Raw genomic sequence first — 25911 nt, 5'->3', positions numbered from 1 at the left:
GGCAAAATGGTGTTTCAACCATTGAGGTTAAAAGTATGAAATTGAGATTTGAATTTGGGGAAAGTGAGCAATCAAAAAGACCTAGTGGAATACTTGTAAGAAATTTTAATAATTGAGTGTGAAATTAGGTGAAATTGATAAAGAAGTCAATTTTGAGAACTGTAATATAGTCACAAGAAAATTTTTGCCCGGAGAAAGAAGAGGAGAAGAATAAGGTCAAATTTGTACGAAGTGGCGTTTCAGTTGGAAATTTGTTTCATTTTGTCGGTTTCGTGTTTTGTAAAGGAACAAAACGGGTTTTCATGTGACTATGATCAAGAGGGTGGGAAACCATGATAGAGTACCCTATTAAATAGCTCAGCTAGAAGAGGGGCAATGGGGTCACAAGCATGGGTGATGTGCTCAACGGAAAGGTCCTCATGGTCCCTGGATTATCTAGGGTGAAGCTTATGGATGGCCTTAGTGACATTATGAATAGAGGGTGGCTTAGCAGGGTCAGGGTGGCTGAGATGAAGTGATACTATGGCTGATGTTGGACGTGTAAAGATTTTAGGTATGATGGAACCAAATGTTGGGATGAGTAATTGGGGTGGCTGACTTACGTTCTTGGAGCTCCTTCCATGCCTCTTTGCTGTTTTTGCTCAAGAAGGTGCGACAAAGCTTATCTTATTGCTTAAGGATGAGGTGAGCTGCTTGCATGCTTTTTGTCAGAAGAGGCTGAAGCGGAAAGCCTGGCACTCATCATCATACTGTTGGTGTTGCGGTAGGGACCCCGATGGTGGTTTGGCTGTGGTATGTTGGGTAGAATGTGAATCGATTCACAAAGAAAAGAGGTGAGCTGAGAGGAATGGTAGTGAATGGGCCGAGAGGTCAATGGCATGATCCGACACAAAGGTCCAAAGCCTTCACAGAACAGGCAGTGGTACCTCCCTCGGATCTCATAGTAGACAATACAACGATATATATAGTGTTCCTCCGACTCCACCTCCTGATGGCAAAGCTGGCATATGCGGACCTTTAGTGATATATCCTCATATCGACCTGTCTCTATCCTCAGCCGGTGTGAAGAGGTGCGAATCTGTCCAATAGCACTCCGAATACCATGTGAGAGGTGTGTGTCCATGTAAGCATGGTGTATAATAAACCCGTCCAATGAGAGGTGTAGAAAATGACTATGGTAGTGTGTCATTTTCGTGCCCAACGGCTGTGGGGGCCTGACCCATGTCCTCTCTGTATCTAGTCTCACAATGTCCATCTTGATCACCCGATTCAGCTCTGAATGGCTGAGATCTAAGAACGGGCAGTCCAGGCTGTAAGCAAAAGGCGGGAGTGCATCAATACTCATGCCATGCAAGGCCAGCCATGTGCGCATCTGGGCATACCAACACTGGGTGTCTCCCTCATCTCCAAGCTGTTTGGAGGAAGTGAGTGCTAGGCGAGGGTATTTCTGCTGAGGGAGCTCCCATATTCTATGGAGAAAAGTAACTGCACGGAACAAAGCCTCAGTAACCACTGGGGCAGCCCCCATCTGTGCCCTGATGATCTCATGTGGTACAGATGACTTGCTCCGAATCATGCGTGCAATAATCATCACTAATCGCCTCTCCATATGCTGCCATCCATCGTAATAGTCTCTCTCTGGTCCGTCCTGTCCTGCCAATGGCTCCCTCTTATGGAAAAGACTAGGCCCCCATATGTCTGCTCCATAGAGAAGTGTCAATGTAACCAGAGTGTCAAATAGCCGTAGTTTCGTGCGTGGCTCCTGAAACTGTATGTCTGCGCACTGTCTCTCAAGTGCCCCCAAAGCTGCAAATCCTCGTGCTAGTCTAGCCTCTGCTGCCTCCCTCAGAGAAAACCGCGGCCCTCTGAAGGTCACCCCCAGGTACACGTAGGATCTAACATACTCAACTGGCTCTCCTCTAAACATAAACTGCGTCTGTGTTCTAGTCACCCATGCTTGTGTGGTATTAAATGTCATAACCTTGGTTTTACTAAGGTTCACTGTGAGATCTTTGTCCACACAAAAGGACTGCAATGCATCCAAGTGTCTCTGTAGTCCCTGAGGAGTGTCTGAGATAAGCACAATGTCATCTGCATATAGTAGGATGGGTATCAACACCCCAGCTAGGCTCGCCCCTGGGCCCCACCCAATCTATCCACATAGGCTGAGACCTCATCAATGTATAGCCCAAAGAGCGTGGGTGAAAGTGGGCAGCCCTGCTTCACCCCAATAGTACTGTTCACTGCATCTGACAAGCCCCCTGGGGCACGTACTCTACCTATCACTGACTCATACAAAGTGTATACTCCCCACTTCATCTCCTCAGGGACACCAATATCCTGTAGTCTCCTCATAAGCCTCGCACGTGGTACCGTATCAAATGCTTTGCGAAGTCCACAAAACAATAATATATCCTCCGTCCTCGTGCTCGTCCCTCCTCAATAAGAGCTCTGAGGATGAGTATATGATCCAGTGTGGTGTATCCCCTCCTAAAACCAGCCTGTCCATTTGCTCTATGTCCCTGCCTCTCTGCCCACCGTCTCATGCTCCAAGATGGATCCGTATACCTTAGCCAGATAATGGCCAATCATGAGAGAGAGAGAGGAGCTGAACCGTAAAAAGCAGAAAAAGAAACCCTAAACTGCAGCAAAACCCCAGGTAGAAACCCTAAAGTACAGGGAAACCATAGTTAAGGAACCCTAAAGTGCAGACGAAACACTAAAAAGCAGGTAGAAACCCTAAAACACAGGCAACCATGATGCTGAAACCTTAAAATGCAGGAAAAACCCTGAAACGCAGCCTGAAATCCTAAAACGAGCTCATGAGAGAGAGAGACAGAGAGAGAGAGAGAGAGAGAGAGAGAGAGAGTGATTTGTTGTTTGTGAAAACTGTAGGTGCATGTGTCCTTAGCTGGACCTAATCAGATCAAGGTCTCCTGGGTCACAGCTAGTTCTTCTGCTCTTTCTAGTGTGGAGTATGGAACAATTCCAGGATCATATGACAGATCTGCAGATGGGAGTAGTGATTCTTACACCTTCCTATTATATAAGTCTGGTCGTGTTCACAATGTTGTTCTCGGGTCCTTAGAAGCAAACACTGTTTATTACTACAGGTGTGGAGGAGCTGGCTCAGAGTACAGCTTCAAAACACCACCTGCTGCTGGTCCACAAACTTCAATCACGTTTGCAATTACTGGTAAAATTATTCTTCCTTGCTTTAATTTGGTTGATAGAATGGTAATATGTATGAGCTTTGAATTGGCAGGGGAAATTTTTCTTCTCTCTAGAAAGAGAGGCAAGGCTTATAAATTTTAGAACTGGAGTGTTGCTATACACCTTGTGTCAGCTACTAAGGTTGAATGCACTGCAGCACTTTTCAAAATTGAACTAAGTAATGGTCCTGTTTTTTTCCAAAGAAAATTCTTACAGCTTATGGATTCCTTTCAAAAGAATTCACCCTCAAATATGTCGCTGATGGCGGAGCCAATCCAGAATTGGTAGATCAATACAATAGCATGGAAGGGGCTCTCTCCCCATATACACATGAAAGCATCCTGTCTAGAGTTGTTATCTACTCTAGATAATTGCTAGGGTATGAGTAGCATCTGACCATATAACTGATAATGAAATACTCCAGAAAAAGAAGAAGAAGAAGAAGAATGCCTTGTAGACATTGACAGGGAATAGTTTGGGATCTGTAATTTCTCGGGCTGAGATCAACATGAAATTGATTATCTGTCGTACTTTGAACATTCAGTTGTACTGTCATTCATTGTACATAACACAAGGATAAGGGTTAGGATTATTAGTGTGCGTTTTGTGTTTGCTTGACTTCTGTTGATCATCTATCTCTATTAACACTATGACAACACTAGTAGTTCTACATGAGATGCATGCTATCATAAAGGGTTCACCATGCTCCCCATTATTTAATCTTACGAAATGGGAATTGGGATTTTCCCAAACTCCCTAATATGGTCTTTATGACAATATACACAGATCTTGTTAGTTCTGTGTGCCTGCTGGTGATATAGGGAATGATCAAACATCGTTGAAGAATGCCACATGAGTATAATATCTTATCATTACTATTTGCTGCTTTACAGAAAAAGCTTTTCATTTATTAGCCCACTTGCATGATGGGTTTTATTGGTCTACAAGAAAGTAGTGGGAAGGAATTTTTATCTCAGCCTTGACTACTCGAATTGTGCCTTTAAAACAGGCGACCTTGGCCAGACAAAGTGGACTTCATCAACATTGAATCACATTCAAAAGGCAAATTACGATGTGCTAATACTGCCAGGGGATCTATCTTATGCTGATTATTATCAGCCTCTCTGGGATTCTTTTGGAAAGCTTGTTGAGCCCTTGGCAAGCTCAAGGCCATGGATGGTTACCCAAGGAAATCATGAGGTGGAGAATATTCCACTTATATTGGAACCATTTAGAGCTTACAACACACGGTGGCAAATGCCATACAAAGAGAGCAGTTCAGATTCAAATCTCTATTACTCTTTTGAAGTTTCTGGTGTACATTTCCTTATGCTTGGCTCCTATGCTAATGTCACTAAAGACTCTAATCAGTACAAATGGCTTCTGGTAAGTCAACAGCTCAGTATACTTGTGCCCTTTGTGCTTTCCTGCCTTTTCTACATGGACATGTATAGGTTTGTGTTAGTATGCAACATGCATGTTATGTTGATGAGAATTTACTTGTATGAACATGGCTGTGGTGCCTACTAAGGATCAAGAAGCAATTGGCTGAAAGAACTGATGTTTTCATGATTAGACTTTGAGCTGCAGCAGTTTGGTGGGACGTGCTTCAAATTGTTCTTTTCTGATTTGCATGCTTTCACATTTTCTCAGGCTGACTTGGCTAAAGTAGACAGAAGCAAAACTCCTTGGTTGATTGGAGTCATTCATGCACCATGGTATAGCAGCAATTCTGAACATCAGGGTGAAGGTGAGGAGATGAGAAAGTCCATGGAGCTTATTCTGAGGGAAGCGAATGTGGATTTGATGTTTGCAGGTCATGTCCATGCATATGAGCGCATGGTAAATTGTCACTCTTTATGCTTTCTTTTCCAAGCATATTTTTGCTTCACAATATGCCTTTTACTTATGCTTTGTACATGCATGTGCTGCTGTTTGAATCCCCTTTGCAGGCTAGAATTTTCAATTGGACAACTGATGATTGTGGTATTTGTCATATCACAATAGGAGATGGTGGAAACCGAGAAGGGCTGGCTCGCACGTAATCTTCTTGTTGCCTTGCCTCTACCAGTAAAATAACTAAAGACTATGTGATTTTGAATGCTTTTTCAACCTTATTGAGGGACAAGTCTTGAAATGAGCTAAACATTGTAATGTAAATAGAACTAAAGCTTGGAAAGAGAAAAGACATAACCAAAATTAATCTGCAGAAGTTGAATGCAATGTAAGACATGCAGTAGCAACATGGATATATTGACCAAATTGAGTCTTAATCCTAGCAAAGTTGAGATACGATAGATTTCAATAACCAAATTTTGACTTCAAAAATTTCTTGAGCAAAGTCTAACATTTCGTGATTGGAAAGTGAAAATGTTGAAAACATGAGGACTGTTGCTCCACACCTTCCCTGCTTGCAAACATGAGGAAGCTCCCCATACTGTTGCTCAATACCTTCCCTGCTTGCGCACCTGTGCAGCAGCTCCTGCCCCCCTTCTTTGCTGCACAAATCCCTTCCTGCCTGCCTTTCACTTCGCTCCCCTCCTCTCTGCGCTTTTGCTCTCCTGCCGGCTGGAGAAAAAAAGTGCAGAGAGGAGGGGGGCAAGGAGAATGGCCGCCTCTTCCTCCTGTCCGCCTCCGCCCTCTTCCTGCTCGCCTTCCTCCACCTGCAGCCCTCTTCCCTCCCTTACTCCTGCCTGCAGTCTAAAGTACGGAATACAGTAATCTTCCGTCTTTGACTGGCATTATGGTTTCTTCCAATACCAATCTTTTCTCACCCCCCTCAGCCGGAAGAACCATAAACTTTTCACAAGATGAGCTCCACACCTTGCAGATTCACATTGAACAGGAAATTAAGCGCAACGTTATTGGTAGGATTTATGGATCCCACCCTGTCCGCTCTCAAGGGCGGGACTTCTGGCAGCCCCATGGAGAACATGGATGTATTTCTACTTGGTAGGGGTTTCTTCCAAGTAGGCTTTGATCACCAGGAGCCACACTCCGGGCTTTGGCTAGTAGTCCCCTTCCGCTCGGTCCTAGAAGGATCTTTCTCTTCAGGTATCGCACAGATTTTGATCTAGTGAAAGAAGACCGATGCCTCACACTTGATTTCCTTGCCTCCCAAGGGCCTACTGTAATTTGCCGAAGTCAATAGGAGCTGCCTTCAGCCTGGTACTGGAGATCCCTCCACTACCTGGTCCACCCTCATCTGCCTCAAAAGCCGTTACCGCCAGCTTAGATGGGTTACCCAGAGTTGCACTTCTTGTCTCTGATCCAGCCATCCCCGAGGATCATGTATTGCTGCAAGAGACCAGATGGGAAGGCTTGCACTTTAGACAGAGGATGGAGATTACAAGGAAACCGAACCAGTGCTGTGTCTGCTGCCACCAGGGCCATATTGCTAGGGAGTGTCCTAGAATCAGGAAGAGAAGAGGTAGATGTGAGCAACAGATACCCGGTAGACAGGCACAACAGCTACCTGCACAGCATGTGCCTCCTGCTGCTCCACCCCAGACCGAACAGTGCTGGGTTATGCTCAGAGATGGCAGACGACCTTCATCGTTGGCCATGGGGTCATTATGCTTGCCAGAGCACAATGGTCATTCTTATGCAAGAAGGGATGAAACTTGACATTTTGATATCCCTAATATGCCATCAGAGTCTCCCCCTCAGGTAGACCAGTGGATTGTTGGAGGGGACTTCAACATGGTCGAGCAACCCAATGAGGGCATTGTTCACACCTTAGAGAGAGCAGCTTGGGAGAGATTTATTCTTTCTGTACATGGCAGGGACTTTTGGTTGAGGATGACATCCACAAGAGGCCAAACTCGCTCCTCTTCTCCTGGACCAACCGAAGGAGAGATGTAGGTTGCATTTATGCCCAACTAGACCACCTCTATGTTGACGAGTGGGTTATTGATAAAGGGTAATGCATTTATGCCCAACTAGACCGCCTCTATGTTGATGAGTGGGGTCTTGACAGAGGTGGTTATGCAATCATAGCGCCTGGCACCTCAACATTTGACCATTGCCCAGTAGCACTATGCATCAAAGATCGAGGGTGTCAAGAGTTCTCCTCCCTCTGTGTGCATTCCTGAGTAGTTTCTCGGATGCAGAGCTTTCAGAGAAGGTGGTGGATGTTTGGAGGCCTCGTGTTGCCCCTGATGCTCGACAAAGTGTGGTTTTGGCTTTGGAGTGTGTTTTTGACTTCTACCACAGGATGGCCTTGGCTAGGAGACAGGAGGTCATTGATAGAGAGCAAGCTGTCAGACGTAGGTTATCTGAATTGTAGAGGGAAAATGAAAAGAATCATGATGCCTAATGGATTCCAGACACTCTATGCATTGTTAGGGCTGAGTTGCAACACTCTTTGGAGCAGCATGGAGAATATGGCTATCATGCCCAAGATTCCTTTTGGACACTCTTCGGAGCAGCATGGAGAATATGACTATCATGCCCAAGAGTCCTTTTGGATCTAGATGGGAGATAATGCAACAAACACTTCTTTGCTACTCATGGTCTATCTCCTAGCAGAGAAAGTCAGTGTGCTCCACTCGGAGCCTAATATGGTCAGGAGTATTGCTTCCGACTTCTATTGCAACCTCCTCTCAGCAGAGGCTCATTCCCCACAGAGAGAGCATAGCAGAAGGTTTCGGGTTCCATGCCTCAGTTGATCTTGGATGACATGTGTGCCTCACTTGATGCCCCATTTTCTGTTGAGGAGTTTAGGCTGGCACTCCTAGCATTACCTCATGGTAAATGCCCAAGGGATGATGGTCTTTCCCCAACCTTCTTTCTGAGGTTTTGGGACGACTTCAGGGATGAGATTACACTGGCTTTATAGGAGATGTGGAACAGAAGTACAATGCCATCTGTCCTTCCTGAGGGTCTTCTCCACCTTATTCCTAAAGATGGTGATAAGATGAATATTGCACAGTGGAGACATATCACATTGCTTGTGACAGTCTACAAAATTCTCGCCAAGGTAATGAGCATGAGGTTGCAACCTGTTTTGCATACTGTGATTCATGATACACAGAATGCGTTCCTTCAAGGACAAAGTGTTTTTTGTAATATCTTCTCTTTCTGGGAGGTGGTTGAAGCTAAGGCAAACAATCAGCCCCTAGCCAGCCCCTAGCCATGTTACTTTTAGAGTTTGAGAAGGCTTATGACAAAGTGGATTGGGACTTCCTTGAAGGTACCCTTTCATGCATGGGATTCTCGCAGGATTGGATTAGAGGGGTGTCATGCCTTTATCAAGATGCTCACAATAGTGTGGTTGCCAATAATGCCAAGTAGTCTCGCACCCCCGATCAGTGAGAAAGGGACCCATGTGCCATGTGTGCAGGAAGGCCTTTTGCCGTCTATGGATGCTATCTGACCTGCCCTCCATCTTCCCCCATTGGCCACGGAGGGTATGAATAATGTCGGTCCAAATGGAGCAGATGGACATAGCTGAAGGGGTGTGAGTGCCCTCGATAGCCTCGTTGCAGAACGAGTTCACCAAACATTGACATGCAGCTATGCTGCTGCTGATCTCCCATCTCGGGATGGTACCTAGAGACCACGGCTCTACCAAACTGTCGGGGGTGGGAACTGTATCAATCCTACAGAGTGAGAACCAGAGGGCCTGCCCACTTGATGAAGAGAAGAGCAGGGCCGGCCTCAGTCACCTAGGTAACTGGCCCCCATGTGATCGCATCTTGTGTACAAGCAAAGGATCCTCGGCCAAACCTGTTGCACTTTGGGATAGTCTCAAAGGCAGTGCCATTGCAACTCCATGGGGTGGCTGCAACACATGCACAATGGCCAACCAGGTGCCTATATGGTGGGCTAATTAATTAGCCAGAGGAAGAGTGACCTTCCTAGGCTGATAACTATCCCACAGCTGCCTCCAAAAATCTCGGAGGAAGCGAGAAGAGATGCCTTGGGTTGCCCAATGGTCTGCTGCTGTGAGGGTGCCATCAATCTCATGTATCTGGATTCTGCGACCCATCCTCGCTGAGTCATGTTGGGTGTGGTCGGGCTCTGTGGGCTGAAGGGGGCTTGCCACTCCCACTCGCCAGATCCCATTGGATGTGAGTCAAAGGTTGACTCTCGATCCACTACTGTAGTCCTCTGTGGCCTGAGAAAAAATAAGCGCTTGCCCTCGCATAAGAACCGAGGACTGCTAGAGGAAATCATGTCGAGTGAAAGTGCTTATGGGGGAAATCAGAGTCCAACTCTAGTAGTCCTCGGTTCTGATGGGGGAAATCAAAGTCGATGACGAGGGTGATCTGATCGCAACCCCATATCCCTGCAAGGCGTCTATCCTAAGTCTCTGGGGGGAGGCTCCCGAAGCTAGGGCACTCTCCCCGACTAAGCAGAGGACCAGTGCCCAAGAGGCGAAGGGGCTCCAAATCAAGGGCTTGAAAGGGCACCCTGAAGAAGGGGCTCCAAATCAAGGGCTAGCGAAGTCTTTCCTCATTCGTGGTCGGGGATAACTAGGTGAGGGCAGGCTTGAGGTGACCCCAAGCTTCGCAAAGAAGTGGTCTTCAAAGGAGGAGCTTAGACCATGGGCTCGCGCCTCCGTGAAGATCTACCGCACGTTTGGGGATCCAAGGTTCTCCAAACAGTCGACATGACGTGCAGGCCGAGATCCTAGCAATGAGGAAAGCCTTCCAGGACTCACCCCTTGCCTCTAACGACCAACATGCCCAAGAGCGCTCTGTACTGAATAGTTGGATCGATGATGCCCCACCCAACACGATGTTGGGACTGAATAATAACCCTCCAAGTCACCTTGGCCCTCACAAGACGACTGTCTATGCCCGCTCAGAGAAAGTTCCCGATTAGCCTCTCCACCTACCTGAGCCGTGCTTGGGAGAAAACCCAGCAAGAGCTAATGTACCACATGGTGGCCATGAGCACCTGGTTGGCCACCAGCACTTGGCAAAAGCGAGGGAGAGCCGTGCGGTGCTCCAATGTAGAAGAAGAGGGGCAATTTGCTACACTAGCGAAATGACATCCCAAATATCGGACCAGTGTGCAACGGGGAATCCACTGAAATGATCAACTAGTCTCCAAGTCGGGGTGGGTGAGGATCCATCCCAATGTTCAGAAATATGGTGCCATGGAGCACAAGGAAGGTAGGGCGTGAGTGTAAGTCTAGCAAGCTACCGCACATGATACTCATGTTTCACAACATGGTATCAAAGCCTCTCCTCTCCTTATGAGCCTCTCCATTTTGAGCTTAGGTCATTTTTTTTCCAATTTCATTAGCAGTAATCACTTCATTAAGGTCACTAATCTCAGCTTAATCCAACCTCTCGTTCCCCTTGTGGTTGAATTCGCACGATGGGGTTAAGCACTAACACGAGTGTGGAGATATTCACTTGGGAAGGGTTTCATACTTGGGCCACACAAATAAAGTACCTTCTAATGTACAAAAAGCTATGGAAACTCATTAAAGAGAATGAACTACCAATCCCACTGATGAGTGGGTAGAAACGGATGAGTGAGCACTTCCATTCATTCAGTTACACCTAGTGTCTCATCTTATCCATCACATAGACTCCAAGGAACACGCTAAAGATGCATGGGAAAAGTTGAGTCAAGTGTTTGGAACTAAAGCCAAGAATCAAAAAATTCATCTGAAAATTGAATTCTATGGGCTTGAAATAAACTTCAGTGAGTCACTAGCACAATTTGTTAGCAAGATGAAAAGCACGACGACACAACTAGATGGCATAAATGCCAAGATGCCAAGATAGGACATAAAGATGCATTAATCATTCTCTTAAAACGCATGCCGAAAGAGTACAATGCATTGGTGACTACACTGAAAAATTTGCCAAAACCAACCTTTGAAGGATGTATCTCCTCTCTTCTTGAAGAAAAAAAAGAGCTAAAGGAGGGAAGCACAACTGTGGAACACGCTCTTCAACAAAACCACCAAGAAATGATTTCATTGTGGAAGGATGGGACATTAGCAAAGTGAATGCAGACTCAAGCACAAGCCAAAGTGTGACCATTGCACAAAGAAGAGGAATGCAGATTCAAGAACCAAGAAGCCAACTACATGGAGTCTTCATCGAGCAAAGAGGAGATTCCCAACTACATAGAGTCTTCATCGAGCAAAGAGGAGATTTCTAAACGACAGATTCTTCTAATAGCTACATCAACAAACCTCACTACCCAAGCCTATGTACCACCTTAAGTAGTTATGTTGGCACAAAGGGTGGATGATGACATGTTGTAACCAAGACTTACCACCTGAGAGTAGAAAATCAAGCAAGAACCAAGAAGCCAACTACATGGAGTCTTCATCGAGCAAAGAGGAGATTCCCAACTACATGGAGTCTTCATCGAGCAAAGAGGAGATTCCCAACTACATAGAGTCTTCATCGAGCAAAGAGGAGATTTCTAAATGACAGATTCTTCTAATAGCTACATCAACAAACCTCACTACCCAAGCCTATGCACCACCTTAAGTAGTTATGTTGGCACAAAGGGTGGATGATGACATGTTGTAACCAAGACTTACCACCTGAGAGTAGAAAATCAAGCACCCAAGGGGGGTATTGGAGTTGTAAACCTTAATCCAATCACCTTGCAGTAGCCTAAGAATATGGCACCAAGAGGGGATATTGAGAAATATGGTGCCATGAAGCACAAGGAAGGTAGGGAGTGAGTGTAAGTCTAGCAAGTTGCCACATGAGCAAGCAAGAATTGTCCCACATGAGCTAACAAAGCCAAGATGTACCTACCTCATATAAAAGGGGTCACTTTCAAGCAATCAAATCAAGCAAGCTCTCAAGTCTTTCTATGAGTACCAAGTCTCAATCTTGTAACCTAACTGAAATTGAGTCTAAAGCTTAATTAGTTAAATTTCTCATCATTATGAGTATACTTAGGCTTCACCCACCTTAGCACAGCTCACCTCCAACACCATAGCCATGCACATGATACCGATGTTTCTCTATATCCAAAAACCACACGACTTATGCGAGACATACGAAACGAAAGTGCGGTACCAGTACATAACTTTTAAATTTTGAAAAATAAGTGCGATTGAGGTACAGTCAGATATTAATACACATTTAGAGATGTAAAGTCTAGAGAAATTGTCATAAACTAGATTCTAGAAACATGTTAAAACACTAGTATAAAGAGTCATGAATGGTGAACATATACATGCGGCATGCCATAAATAAGAGCCGTGGCCCGCGGCCTGCTGCCTGCAATAGTAAATACAAAAAAGTGTGTAGTGACTAGTCACGGCTCACAACATGTCAAAAATATCTAGACTAGACTCTAGTCCTTCTCGTCAGAGGAATCACTAGGGAAAGGAATGCCCTTGCTAGAGACGTTCCCATCATCAGAGGCCAACCCAAAACTTCCCTCACTAAGGACATTGCCCTTGTCCATTTCCATGTCCCGAAAGTACTGGAAGGTTTCTCGCCCGTAGTGATATATAAGGCAAAAGTCTCATGCTTTTCCTTTCCTCCGGAGTCCGGACCTCATTGCCAAAGAGAGACAGAGAGAGCTTGAAACGAGAGAGAGAGAGGGGGGAGGGGGGGGGGGAGGAGAGGGAGAACCTAGGTAGTAGGCCCTAGAGTGCTTGAGAGAGGAAAGAGAGAGATGGGGCCCAAGCACGCTGTCTTGCTACCTTGGGGGGCTGAGCGAAGGGTGGGCAGGCCAAGGGTGCAATAGAGAATGGCAGGCTGAAGGGCTGGGCGGGCAGAGAGAGGGAGAGAGCTTTAGAGGCTAGAGAGGGAGGGAGGGAGGGAGGAAGAGACGAGAGAGAGAGAGAGAGAGAGAGCTTAAGCCTTGAGAGAGAGCTTATATAGCCAAGCCTCAAGGCCCAAATGGCAAAGCAAACAGCCATAAATGGCTACAAACAAGCGCCGGGCAGAAAAAACAATTGGCAAAAATGGTGAGAAAAAACGGCAAAAAAAAAAGTCATTTTTGATCATACAATACCGGCCAGGTATGCAACGAAACCGATCGATCGGCCGCAGCGAACTATCTTGAAAAAAAAAAACATCCCAGATCTCGTCTGTATGCCCATCCCATTTCATGTCGGTTTTTACGTACCTGTGGTGCAGTACACGTCCCGCAGACAACTATGCCAATTGATCTGATCTCTTGACGCCATGTAGAAGACCTCGATAGACTGCACGAACCCCTGAAGATTCTGAGAGGTGGGCGGCAATATCATTAGCAAACTCAGAGTCTAGAAGCTCCTCCTGAAACCGGATGGGGAAGCGGAGACCCTCAAGCCTAGTCCCCTAGGAGGCCAAGAAACTCCTCATAGCCTGAGCAACAAAGAGGAAGAGGAAGATGGCGAGTGGACACACTTGCCGCACAGATCTGGTAATTGGGAACCTATCCCCTTTGGCTCTTTGAATGAGGACTTGGTTGTGGGCAGCAGAATAAAGTGTTGAGACTCCCTGCATCCATCCGGTTGGGAATCCCATCCTAAGCATGGTGCCCTTGAGGAAAGCCAAATCCATGTTGTCTTAGGCTTTCTCAAAGTCCGAGAGTGGTACAACCAAGTCCTCTTGACACAAACGGGCCGTGGCAGTTGCCTCCCAAAAAGTGAAGATGTTATCCAAGATGCACCTATCCTGGATAAAGCCTATGAATCAAATTTGGGAAGTGAGGCTGTAGCAGCTGATGGCTTTGGTCAGGATTTTGCGGGCGTTGCCAAGGAGGGTGGGCATCACTGTCTATCTCCAAATGATCATCACCACCCTCCTTGGGGATCAAGTGAATGAGCCCCTTTGAGAGCCCCTCCACATGAGGCCACTGGCCATGATCTCATTGAAGGTGGCCTAGAAGCCGTCCTCCATGAGGTCCCAATGACAAAGGAAGAGGAAAACTGGGAGCCCCTGGAGAGCTCAAAAATCTCAGCAGTTCAGGGGAGACCACCTCTCCTGTGTGCTGCCACTCTCTATCTCTGGCAACCTCAATCTAGGGGGTGAGGGGATTGGCCGAGAGAAGCTCTGTAGAAATCTGTGGCAATGGCCTGCACCTAAGGGTGATCTGACTCAATGGTGCCATCTAGACGACTCAGCCTGTGGACCCCATCAAGGCGGTGGTGAGGGCCTGGAAGCTCGAAGGAACCCTGTGTGACCTTGGTGCCTGCCTGAGACCAGGAGGAGGCACAGGCATGGTACCTGTACTCCACTCTCCTCTCCTCCATCGATTGTATCTCGTGCGGACTGTCTCCATCTGCGATTCTAGCTACAGGCTATGTGGAGCCTGCTCCTTCAGTCTCTGGAGGGGGGATCTGACTCAATGGTGCCATCTAGACGACTCAGCCTGTGGACCCCATCATGGCGATGGTAAGGGCCTGGAAGCTCGAAGGAACCCTGTGTGACCTTGGTGCCTGCCTGAGACCAGGAGGAGGCGCAGGCATGGTACCTGTACTCCACTCTCCTCTCCTCTCCTCTCCTCCATCGATTGTATCTCGTGCGGACTGTCTCCATCTGCGATTCTAGCCATAGGCTATGTGGAGCCTGCTCCTTCAGTCTCTGGAGGGAGATGAGGCTCTTGCCCAAGCTCCTTTCCTACGCTCAAAAAGCGATGAGTCTGTCTTGGGCTGCTGTCTGTAAAGAGCAATCCAACCTCTAAAAGCCCCACATCTAAATCCGCCACAGCTGACCCCTGCCTGAAGGTGAGAGAGTGCCCCAAATCTACTGTGTCTACGTGACAATCCCGAAGTTATAAACCAAACCCTCAGGTATGCGGGCACTCTTCTGATTCTCAGGTCACTAAGGGTGAAGAAGGACAGGGGAATGGCCGGATAACGTGGTTGCCTCTCATACCTCCCGTTCTACATGCTAACTCAACCACATAAAACCGGTCAATGCAGGAGAGGTTCAGTCCATGCATCCTCCTGTCGGACCTAGAAAAATGGAGGCTCTGGTGGGTGCATCCAAACTCAGGTAGATGCTAGGGATCCTATCCTTTTATGGTGATAATCAGCTCATTCCCGGCAGAGTACTGACTACTCAGCTGTCGAGAGAGTGTCCGCTCCTCGTCCCTGCCTGTCCACAGGGTCCTCTAGCATGTTGAAGTCCCCTCTCATGCACCAATAATCTGCCTGAGGGAGCTATAAATCTGTCATCCTGACGCCCTGATGGGGGCAATGGGCATAAATGTTCAGGAAGCCCGCCCAGTCCTCCCCAATCGTGATTATCACCCACTGAGCTCTCCCCTGGACCATGGTGCCCAAGTCCAGAACTGAATGGAGCAACTGTTCACTGTTTGATATGCAAACAGCCCCCTGGTTCCCCTCTGGACCAAAGGCGGGTGACCAGAAAGTGTGGTGACTGCAGCCCAGCAAGATCTTCCCGACTCTGCGGATGCATCCTGCCGACAAATGGTGCTCCTGTAGGAGCAAAATATCCATTGAGCCCTTGACAAAGGCTCTCTGAATCTTCTAGAGAAGAACCTCTCCTGGCACAGAAGTGGGCTCCGGCCATTGCATGAGTGTTCCAAGTGATAATCTGCATGACTATGCAAGGGAGGAGTGAGGCCTGTTCGATGCACCCTCTCCATGGAGAGTTTTGGAAGTTGGTTTGGAAGAAGAGTAGTCGCAATCTGTGTGTGGTCAAATGCGAGCGAGGTGCTCACTGAGCTTGCCCTCAATGAAGGCCCACTCTGCTCTAGCCCTGTTCTGGGCATATTCGGGGCTCCATCCCTCGCAATGAAGATAACAATACGCCAGCGTCAGAGGGACTGTCATTGCTGAAGGTGCTGAGTAGTTAGAGTTAGGGTTTGGAGGTACTGCAAACAAAAAACGTGGGAGGCAGAGAGAGAGTAAACACAACTCTTGTATTCAGTAGTGATAAAGTGAAGTACAATAGCCACATTATGAAGTGACCTAAAAGATGTGTTCACATGTCCGGCCATAAAGTGTGCCAGGTGGACCAAATCACTTATAAACTATTATAAGTGAAACTAAGCTAAACTGGGGGAAAAAACCTCCACTAACTGAAGTAAAAAGTGCCCCAGTAATCTACTGATGATCACTAGCATTCCTCTGGGTGCATACACAGCATAAAACCCAACAAACCCCCCTGGAGTGATATGTGATCACTGTACATCATCCACCAAAAGGAAACAAATTCAAAGCAGTGCGGAATGCTTCGAATTTCGGACGTGGTAATGCCTTGGTGAAGATGTCTGCCACATTCTGATCTGTAGGACAGTAGATCAGACTGATATCACCTGCCTGGAGTCTCTCCCGAACAAAATGATAGTGAATCTCAATGTGTTTCGTGCGAGCATGAAACACAGGATTCCTGGCCACAGCAATGGCACTCTGACTATCAGTATAGATAGGTGTAGGCTCCTCCACTGAAATATCCATATCAGTCATGAGACGACGCAGCTAGACACACTCAACAGTAGTAGTGTAGGCTGCTCTGTACTCTGCCTCACAAGACGAAGTGGCCACTATGGTTTGTTTCTTGCTTAGCCAAGAAATGCATGAAGAGCCAAGAAAGAAACAATTTCCACTAGTGGAATGTCTGGTATCAAAATCACCAGCCCAATCTGAATCACTGTAAGCGTATAACTGCATGTCACCCCCCTTAGGATAAAGCAATCCAAGAGACAAGGTACCTTGCAAATACCGGAATACACGCTTCACAGCTTGCCAATGTGACAATCGCGGGCTGTGCATGAATCTACTCAACTAAGATACGGCATACTGAATATCTGGCCGTGTAGTACACAAATAAATAAGGCACCCAACAGCCTGAGCATATGTAGTGGCATCAAAAGAAATACTGTCATCTTGTAGTGACAGTTTCATCCCAGGCTCCATAGGAGTGCTAATAGGCTTGCAATCCTGAAATTTAAACTTCTCCAGAAGTTTAGCAACATACCGAGATTGCAACAACCCAATGCCTCTGTTATCCTGCACAAACTGTATGCCCAAATAGTAGTGTACGAGCCCCAAATCAGACATGTCAAATGTCTGTTACACTATCTCTTTAAAAGCTGCAATTTTGTCATCATTTGATCCCATGAGCAAAAGATCATCTACATAAAGACTGATGACCAGCAGATCTTTCTCTTCTTTCTTTACATACAAAGTGGCTTCTGATGGACTGTTCACAAATCCTTGAGTAAGTAGGAAAGCATCTATCTTTGTATACCAAGCTCGTGGAGCTTGTTTCAAACCATACAAGGCCTTTTTCAGCCTGCATACTTTCCCTTCATGACCATGTTCTACAAAACCTATGGGCTGATGTACATAAACTTCCTCCTCGAGGTCCCCATGTAGGAAAGCAGTCTTGATGTCCAACTGGTGAACAACCCAACCACGATGTGCAGCCAATGCAATGACACACCTAAGTGTCGACATACGGGATGTAGGAGCAAATGTCTCCTCATAATCAATGCCCTTCTCTGTGCATAGCCCTTTGCAACTAGACGGGCTTTGTACCTCTCAATGGATCCATCTGCATGTCTTTTCAACTTATAGACCCACTTAGTACCAATGGCTTTCTTGCCTTTGGGCAGATCAACCAAATCCCATGTTTGATTCCTTTTAATAGAATCAAGCTCATCCTGCATGGCTTTGTTCCAATGCACATTGTCTCGTGCATCCACAAATGAATCAGGCTCATCATCATCCTATAAACTGGCTGCCATAACCATATTCAAATCCATGATGTGTGCATGCTCATTGGTCCGTGTCTCCCTACGAGTACGACCAGCAAGAGGACCCTCTAGATGGCTGTCCTGTAATGTCCTCAAATACCATCTAGGTATGTGTCTGACCTGTGGTGCTTGCTGCCCCATATTTGGTTCAGCTTCTGGCTCAATTTGCTGCTGAATTTCTGCACCACCTTCATGATTTGCTGGCTGTCCTGTATCCTCATGAGTTGGATCACCAACTGTGGAATGAAACTCCATAGGTAGTAGACCTTCAAACACATCATTTTCAGCCTGATTTGCATCATAACCAGCCATGGATATTTCTGATTTTTCATCAAAAATCACATCCCGACTAGTGGATAGTGGGTCATATAACCGGTAGCCCTTGCTCTCACGGCTATACCCAACAAAAATGCATTTTTTGGCTTTATCATCAAACTTCCTCCTCAACTCTTTGGGTATGTGTGCATATGCAAGACACCCAAAAGTACGAAAATGTGATACCGAAGGCTTGCGGCCATGCCAAGCCTCAAAAGGAGTAATGGAAACCAATGCCTTTGTGGGACATCGATTCAAAATATGACAAGCACACATGACAGCTTCCACCCAAAAGATATGTGGTAGCTTCTTTGCCTTTAACATACATCTGGCCATCTCCATGAGTGACCGATTCTTCCTTTCTACAACCCCATTCTGCTGTGGAGTATAAGGAGTAGTATACTGATGTTTGATACCTCTACTCTCAAGAAAGGAATTCAACATGTGTGACATATATTCCCCCCCTCGGTCAGAACGGAGAGTCTTGACCTTACATCCTGACTCTGTTTCAGCAAGTGCTACAAAGGTCAAAAATGCATCATATATCTGTGATTTCTGTGTCAACGGATAGACCCAGCAATAAATGTAGCAAAATAGAAGCAACCTCCTAATGACTTCGTCTGCATGGGACCACAAAGATCACTATGTATAAGCTGCAACTTTGTAGTTGCTCGTAGAGCCTGATCACGTGGGAAGGAAAACCGATGCATTTTTCCCAAAATACATCCTTCACATATGTGATCTAGAGGCTTCTCCATAAGAGGTAGGTCTGTAAACATGTTATGTCGCTGCATAAGCATAAGACTACCAAAATTTACATGTCCCATGCGAGCATGCCATAACTTCGCATCAACCATAGCTGGAGTAAGAGTGAATGCATTATAAGCAGACTGATCCACTGGCTGAAATGCATCCAACTGATAAAGTCCATGACATAATGTACAAGTAAGCATCAAGGTCAAAGCATTAGCTTTGTCTCTGACCATGCACTTGTCATCATCAAAGTGGACTTGCATACCACAGTGTGCTAAAGAAGAAATGGACAACAAATTCTTCTTTATCCCTGCTACATATAAGGCATCTGTAAGGCGAAGAATAGAGCCATCAATGGCTGTGAGCTGAATCTCCCCAATGCCACGAACTGGATATGAAGCATTATTGGCACACTGAACAGTTTTGCCAACAGAGGCAGGGCCTACATGACAAAACAAATCCCTGCGAGATGTGATATGCTTTGAAGCACCACTATCAAAATACCAAGTACATGCATGCTCTGTCATACTAAGTGCCTGTGAAGACCAAGAGGCATCATAGCTGCATGTATAGAAACAGTAATCCCTGTCCTCAACAAAAGAAGCAATCTCTAGAGGATCTTTAGAGGCATCATTTACAGACATCCCAGATTCCTTTGCCTTCTCTTTGGCAATCCTCTTTCTACACTCTGTGATGTAGTGACCTGGCTTCTTACAGTAATGGCATTTGCCCTTCTTCTTGGGCTGTCCATCACCTTTCTTGGTATCCTGAGATGAACCACCATCACCTGAATTCTGATTTGAACTCTTTGGCTGAGATTTGCCTTTTCCTTTTTGACCTGTAGTAAATGCTTGTTCAGCACTTGTGTTCATATTCATATTCTTCCTGATTTGCTCTTCTTGTAGCAAGAGAGCAACAAGTTCCTGATACTTAAGGGGTTCAACAGCATTCCTCATGCTGAGGTTCAAAGAGGTATGAAAAGCCAAGTAAGATCTTGGCAAAGAGTTCAAAATGGTGGACACAAGCTGTGTCTCAAGAATTATCTCATCCACATTGATGAGTTGCTCTCTCAAATCCTGCAGCTTGTTCAAGTGGCACATATCATCTCCTTCATGCATTTTCTGATTTTCCAGCTCTCTTTTCAAAAACGAGATCCTAGCCTCATTACGAGCAGCATACATCTGCTCCAAAGTCACCCATGCATTCCGTGAAGAGCCAGCTGAACGAATATGAGGTATAATAGACCTCTGTACTGACAATGCAATGAGTGACAAGGCTTGTGCATCGTTGGCATCCCATGTCTTTTGAGCATTTGTTCTTTGAACAGGCAATGGCTGACCTGGTGCCTGTACTTGTTGTCCTCGTCCACGAGCACCCCCTTGGGGAGGAGTCTCTGGAGCCAATGGACCTGGACGTGGTTCATCACCACTAACAAAATCCCAAAGACCTTTTGCCACGAGCACATTTCTCAGCATAAAACTCCACAAGGAGTAGTTCATGCCGTCCAATTTGTCTTCCTTAGACAAATACGTGAATACATCACTCTGCTGTTGATTTGCCATTATGCCAATGCACAATGTTGTACCTGTGTATTAAAAAATCCAATAGCAACAACCCTGAAAGCAACTGTACTCCACTGAATACAGCTCACCCAAATATGCCTGCACTCTCAATCCTCTGAATGTGCAACACAATGCACCACTGACTGAGTAGAGCAGCAAAAATGGCTTACACAGTGCCAAAATGCCCAAAATTACTGCACCCAAAACCTTGCAAAAAACCTGTAGAGATTTCTTTGCAAGAAAATCTGCCTGTATCTGCCAGAAAATTTTCACAAAGAAAAATGCCCAAATTTCAAAACTTGTAAAGCTTACCACAACTGTGATTTTTGAGGTACAAGTTGACTGTAGGTACACAGAAGTTCGAAACAGGCGCAGCAGGTTCTGGTCTGCTGTACGGAGTAGGTACAGTCGACTGTACGGAACACATACACGCAGCAGATGCAGTACAGAAACTGCAGTCCACTGGTTGACTTCAGATATGCGTAGCAGATACAGTCGACTGGTACTGAACTGTGCAGGGCGAGCACGTACACAGCAGGTGTAGGTCGCCTATACGGACAACTGTACGGCTGTCTACGCAGGACTGTACTGCTGTCTGTGCTGGAGAAGCTGTGTAGCTGTCGACGAACTGTACGGACAGCTACAGGGTACGGACAGTTGCAGGCGAAGCTGTACGAGCAGTTGCAGGGGAACCAGCTCTGATCGTACGGACAGCTGATGGCGATGGCCTGTACTGATGGCTCTGATACCAAATGAAGGTGCTGAGTAGTTAGGGTTAGGGTTTGGAGGTACTGCAAACAGAAAACGTGGGAGGCAGAGAGAGTAAACACAACTCTTGTATTCAGTAGTGATAAAGTGAAGTACAATAGCCACATGATGAAGTGACCTAAAAGATCCGGCCATAAAGTGTGCCAGGTGGACCAAATCACTTATAAACTATTATAAGTGAAACTAAGCTAAACTGCGAAAAAACCTCCACTAACTGAAGTAAAAAGTGCCCCAGTAATCTACTGATGATCACTAGCACTCCTCTGGGTGCATACACAGCATAAAACCCAACAATTGCCACATGTAAGAATACACCAAAACCCATGGGGAACCTGAAAGGCAAGGGCTGGAGAAGAAGGGGTGAGGCTAAGGCAAGATCCTCATAATTATGCCGGCTTTCTTGATGCTCCAACTGCTACATTTTTTGCTCTAGATCGATCAGTTGCTTGGTGAGAGTGACATGCAACCACAAAAGTGGAATGCAAAGCCGATTGGGTATCAAAATGTTGCAGCAAGGCTGCGCAAGTTGCCGTCTACACTGCTTATGTAGAGGCCAAATTTGTCATCTGGTTCATTATTGTACGCATCAGGGTGACCTTCTGGTCTTTTGAAGCCATGATAGAAACTGAAAACTCTGGATCATGAAGGTATCCAAAACTGACACTTCCCAAACCCAAAGGTTCCCCTGATTCTAACATATGACGTCATGCAAGGACTGGTAATAATTTCATCCCACCTCTTTACAAGTCCCTTGAGGTGTTTTGGGCACTTTGATAGGGGGGGGGGGGGAGAGAGAGAGAGAGAGAGAGAACCTTCCACATGGTTTTTAATGCAGGTTTTTAAATCCAAAGCCAGATTGGTCCATATATCGTGAGGCAAGCTTTGGTCATGGCATACTACAAGTTGTAAATTCAACTCATGCACACTGGAGCTGGCATCGGAATCAAGACAGTGATGCAGTTGTGGGTGATGAGCTGTGGATAACAAAGACAGCCAATTCATGTGCAGCATCATTAATGGGCTGACCCTTGATTTGTACGAGGTTAAAAAAGTAAAATAAAATAAATAGTGCAGCATCATGAATGGCTTACCCTTGATAACCCAAAAAGAAGAAGATGTAGAGGTGAAGTATATATATGGATTATCAAAGTTCACTGAATTTGTACGGATTCATGGCACTTAGAGACTTGAGAGAACAAGTCTGTAAGTCCTGTAAAGATTCAAGAGCCTCTGCAGAAAGGCTGTGGCATAAATCTGCATTACAGATCATGTGCAGGCTATGAGTGAGTGTCATCGATTCTCATATGGGCTCATTGTCCTCCTATGTATTAATGTGGTTTCACCATAACCACACTTGATCAAAACAGAAAACAACAATACAAAAGAATCAACGCTTATCACGTGCCCTAAAAATGTTTTGGTTCATCAATGGCACTAATTCTACAATATGTTCATGCTAAATAATATAAATCTCACATTTGGTTTTGAATTACATGCTCAATCAAAACTAAGCTCGCTGACATTGTTTTCTTCAAGTTGAGAACGTTTTTGGAAGGCTAGCGAGGTGTATTTTTGGTAAGGTATTGAGGTAGTCTGTAGACTATGCATTTTGTATCATAATTTGAGGAGTAGTTGAATGGGGTTGTGATAGCTTAATCTATTGAAATGATTGAGCCACTCATGTTAAATGAAACTCTACCATGTTGATTGATCTAAGAGACCTATGTTGTAGAATATGAGGTGTTTACTTATCCAATGAAATTTAGCATTGATGAGTGAGAGAATTTGAATATACTTATTTAATTTCCACTTCTTCTTTTTTTGAAATAATAGTCATTAAAGAAAAAACGTCTGCAAAAGCAACTCTGAAGTGAAGCAATAAGTACAACCCTCATGATAGAAAAAAGAGGGGGCTCTAGGAGAATCTACACTCGGGGCGGGCCGTCGATAACCTCTTGTTATTTGACACACCAAATAATGTGAGGCGCGGCCTAGTTTCCCCCTCTTGAAACCACTCTCACGCTAAGCTGGGTGCCTGACGGGTTCTTACCTTAGAATCTAAGGGGGTTTATAAAATTAGGGTCAATTTAAAAACTAAATCCTAGAGCTTAACAATTCCATTTTGGAACAACTGGGAGGAGACTCGAGTCTAGATCCGACGACCTTGTAATCCAATCACTTGGTCCTTAGGGATGGATTTAAATGGATTACTCAAGTGTCAACAAACAATTTTTAATTTTCAATTCCAATCTAAAATTTCTTCACAATAAGATTTCTTGCACTAGAGGCCCATCCTAATAACTGTGTAATTTCATTGGTTCATTGGTTGCCCAATACCCAAGTTCTACTCCAGATACCTTGGTACATTCATGGGTCGAGAACCCAAATAACCCATGGGATTTTTTATTACTCCATTTCTAGACTCTTCTAGGGTCGTGGGTCACAGTCTCTCCCAAGATTGCATCACTAGCCTTCATCCTGGTCACCGAGTGGGGACCCAAGGAGGGAGGTGGATCAAGGCCCCACAAACTCCTTATCAATTTCCTCATTGAACACATCAGTGGGAACTTTGGATCACTATCTGAAGTACAAAGATCAGCATCCATCCCTCAGATGGGAGGCCATCCTCATTCGGAATTTCTTCTAGATGCAAACAATAGACAATGAATACAAGTCCCCATTCCAAGTTTCTTTGTTACTTCCCACGTCTTAGACATTTCTATGTGGTTCTATCCCTAGGATTGAGTTTCCAAGAGTATTCAACTGGGAGCAACAAATGATGACATTTTTGGTCAAGGCCGTGTAGAATCCAACATTCAGGACCTAGCTTGCATTGAAAAATGAGCAAAAAAGGGGCCTCCAGACCATAAGTAAGAAGCACCACTTACCCAATGCGGACTCAAGTAATGTGGAGGAGATTGGGCTTCTGACATCACCTGCATTGGAAACTCTAGAGCGTGGGTAGCTCCTAGAGTACAATGTAGCTTCCAATGATGTAATGAGGAGTTGAAAGCTCTTCTTCATGAATAAGAGTTGTAGGAGATGACCTTCATAATTTGACTTGTAGAGCTAGAGATAGTGACCAGGAGTTTGTCCTTGCCTTGAGAATTTGATGAGGGTTGTCCCACTTCAAAAATCCACCAATGAAAGCTTTGAAATCTTCTCCAAGAGAAATTCACCTTTGCCGTAATACTTAATATGGTCTCACCGATCCCCACTATTAAGAAAGGCTATGAGAGAGTTGAACAAGGAAAAACAGAAAAGGTATACTCTCTAATGGAGTGAATTTAGAATTAAATTAAAACCTTCAATCTTTTATATTTTAAAAGTTCCCAAGCATAGAGATTGAAATTAATCCTATGAACGTGAGGCAAGGCTAAATTGGATTGGACAATAGGTTGATTTGAGGCTTTTTTAGGACTGTCTAAACATTCACAACATGAGTGTAAGCTTCAATGTCCAATTCACAACATGAGTGTAAGCTTCAATGTCCACTAGGGTTTGATTAGCTGGGGTATAAGCTATAGGCATAGACCAAACAATTACTTAGGGAATGCACAATATTAAGGAGAGATTGATAAGGATAGAAGCCCTGAATTCTGCAAATGGCAAGCTCCAAAGAAGGGATAATTTCTCAAGGTTACAGCAGCAATTAGCGTAAATCAGAAACTTCAGGTTAGAAGGTAAGAGTTGCAGCATGGCTGGATGCATTCCTTCGACCTAAGCTATCAGCTGATCATTTAGTCGGGTAAATCACCTAACAAGACAAGGCTCATCTCATCAGCCTTCACCACACTACAGCAATTGGCACAGTTCCGGCCATCCCATTGTAAAAAGCCATAGCCACCCATCCCCCCATAGGGATTATATTATTCACAACATGAGTGTAAGCTTCAATCTCCAATTCACAACATGAGTGTAAGCTTCAATATCCACTAGGGTTTGATTAGCTGGGATATAAGCTATGGATCAGCAAGGCATAGACCAAACAATTACTTAGGGAATGCACAATATTAAGGAGAGATTGATAAGGATAGAAGCACTGAATTCTGCAAATGGCAAGCTCCAATGAAGGGTTAATTTCTCAAGGTTACAGCAGCAATTAGCGTAAATCAAAAACTTCAGGTTAGAAGGTAGAGCTGCAGCATGGCTAGATGCATTCCGTCAACCTAACCTATCAGCTAATCATTGAGTTGGGTAAATCACCTAACAAGAGAAGGCTCGTCTCATCAGCCTTCACCACGCTACAGCAATTGGCACAGTTCGGGCCACATCCCATTGTAAAAAGCCATAGCATTATTCATCCTTTGCCTTGAGACATTTATCAACAGAAAAACCTCTAATGCTTTACTCTTGGGTGATAAAGAGTCCAAGAATATTTTTCTCTAGAGTGCACACAATTTGTCAAATCACAACTTTTATTTCTGTGTTCATTATAGGAGTTAAGTTAACTACATTGGCAAGATCCCATATTGACAAACAACTCTAAGCCAACACCAATTCCAAACTGTCCTTAGCATCCTTCCCCCATTATGCATGCCACAAATCAAAAAGTTAACTACATATAAACAAGCCTAGCTTATTCAAATTTCACACAAGCCCAATACCTATAGAGCATCTCGGTCAAGAGCCCTATCCT

General features: G+C 45.2%; 1 protein-coding gene across 2 annotated transcripts in view; it reads left to right on the top strand.

Annotated features, from left to right (window-relative positions):
- The window catches only part of LOC147631188 (purple acid phosphatase 18-like), a 44550-nt gene extending 21499 nt beyond the window's left edge, over positions 1-23051 (top strand). Inside the window, exons 2-6 of one of the 2 annotated variants that reach the window (XM_086809515.1) lie at positions 2896-3196; positions 4223-4599; positions 4867-5055; positions 5166-5254; positions 22108-23051. In XM_086809515.1, the coding sequence (XP_086665641.1) occupies positions 2896-3196; positions 4223-4599; positions 4867-5055; positions 5166-5254; positions 22108-22297 (1146 nt within the window). In that variant the 3' untranslated portion in view covers positions 22298-23051. The remainder of the gene's footprint in view (positions 1-2895; positions 3197-4222; positions 4600-4866; positions 5056-5165; positions 5255-22107) is intronic. The other variant, XM_086809514.1, reaches the window with a different exon arrangement.
- The last annotated feature ends 2860 nt before the right edge of the window (positions 23052-25911 follow it).

This window comes from Cibotium barometz, chromosome 15, assembly GCF_041138505.1.
Source record: "Cibotium barometz isolate CiBa-2024 chromosome 15, ASM4113850v1, whole genome shotgun sequence".
NCBI lineage: Eukaryota > Viridiplantae > Streptophyta > Polypodiopsida > Cyatheales > Cibotiaceae > Cibotium > Cibotium barometz.
This window is presented reverse-complemented; position numbering and strand designations above follow the sequence as displayed.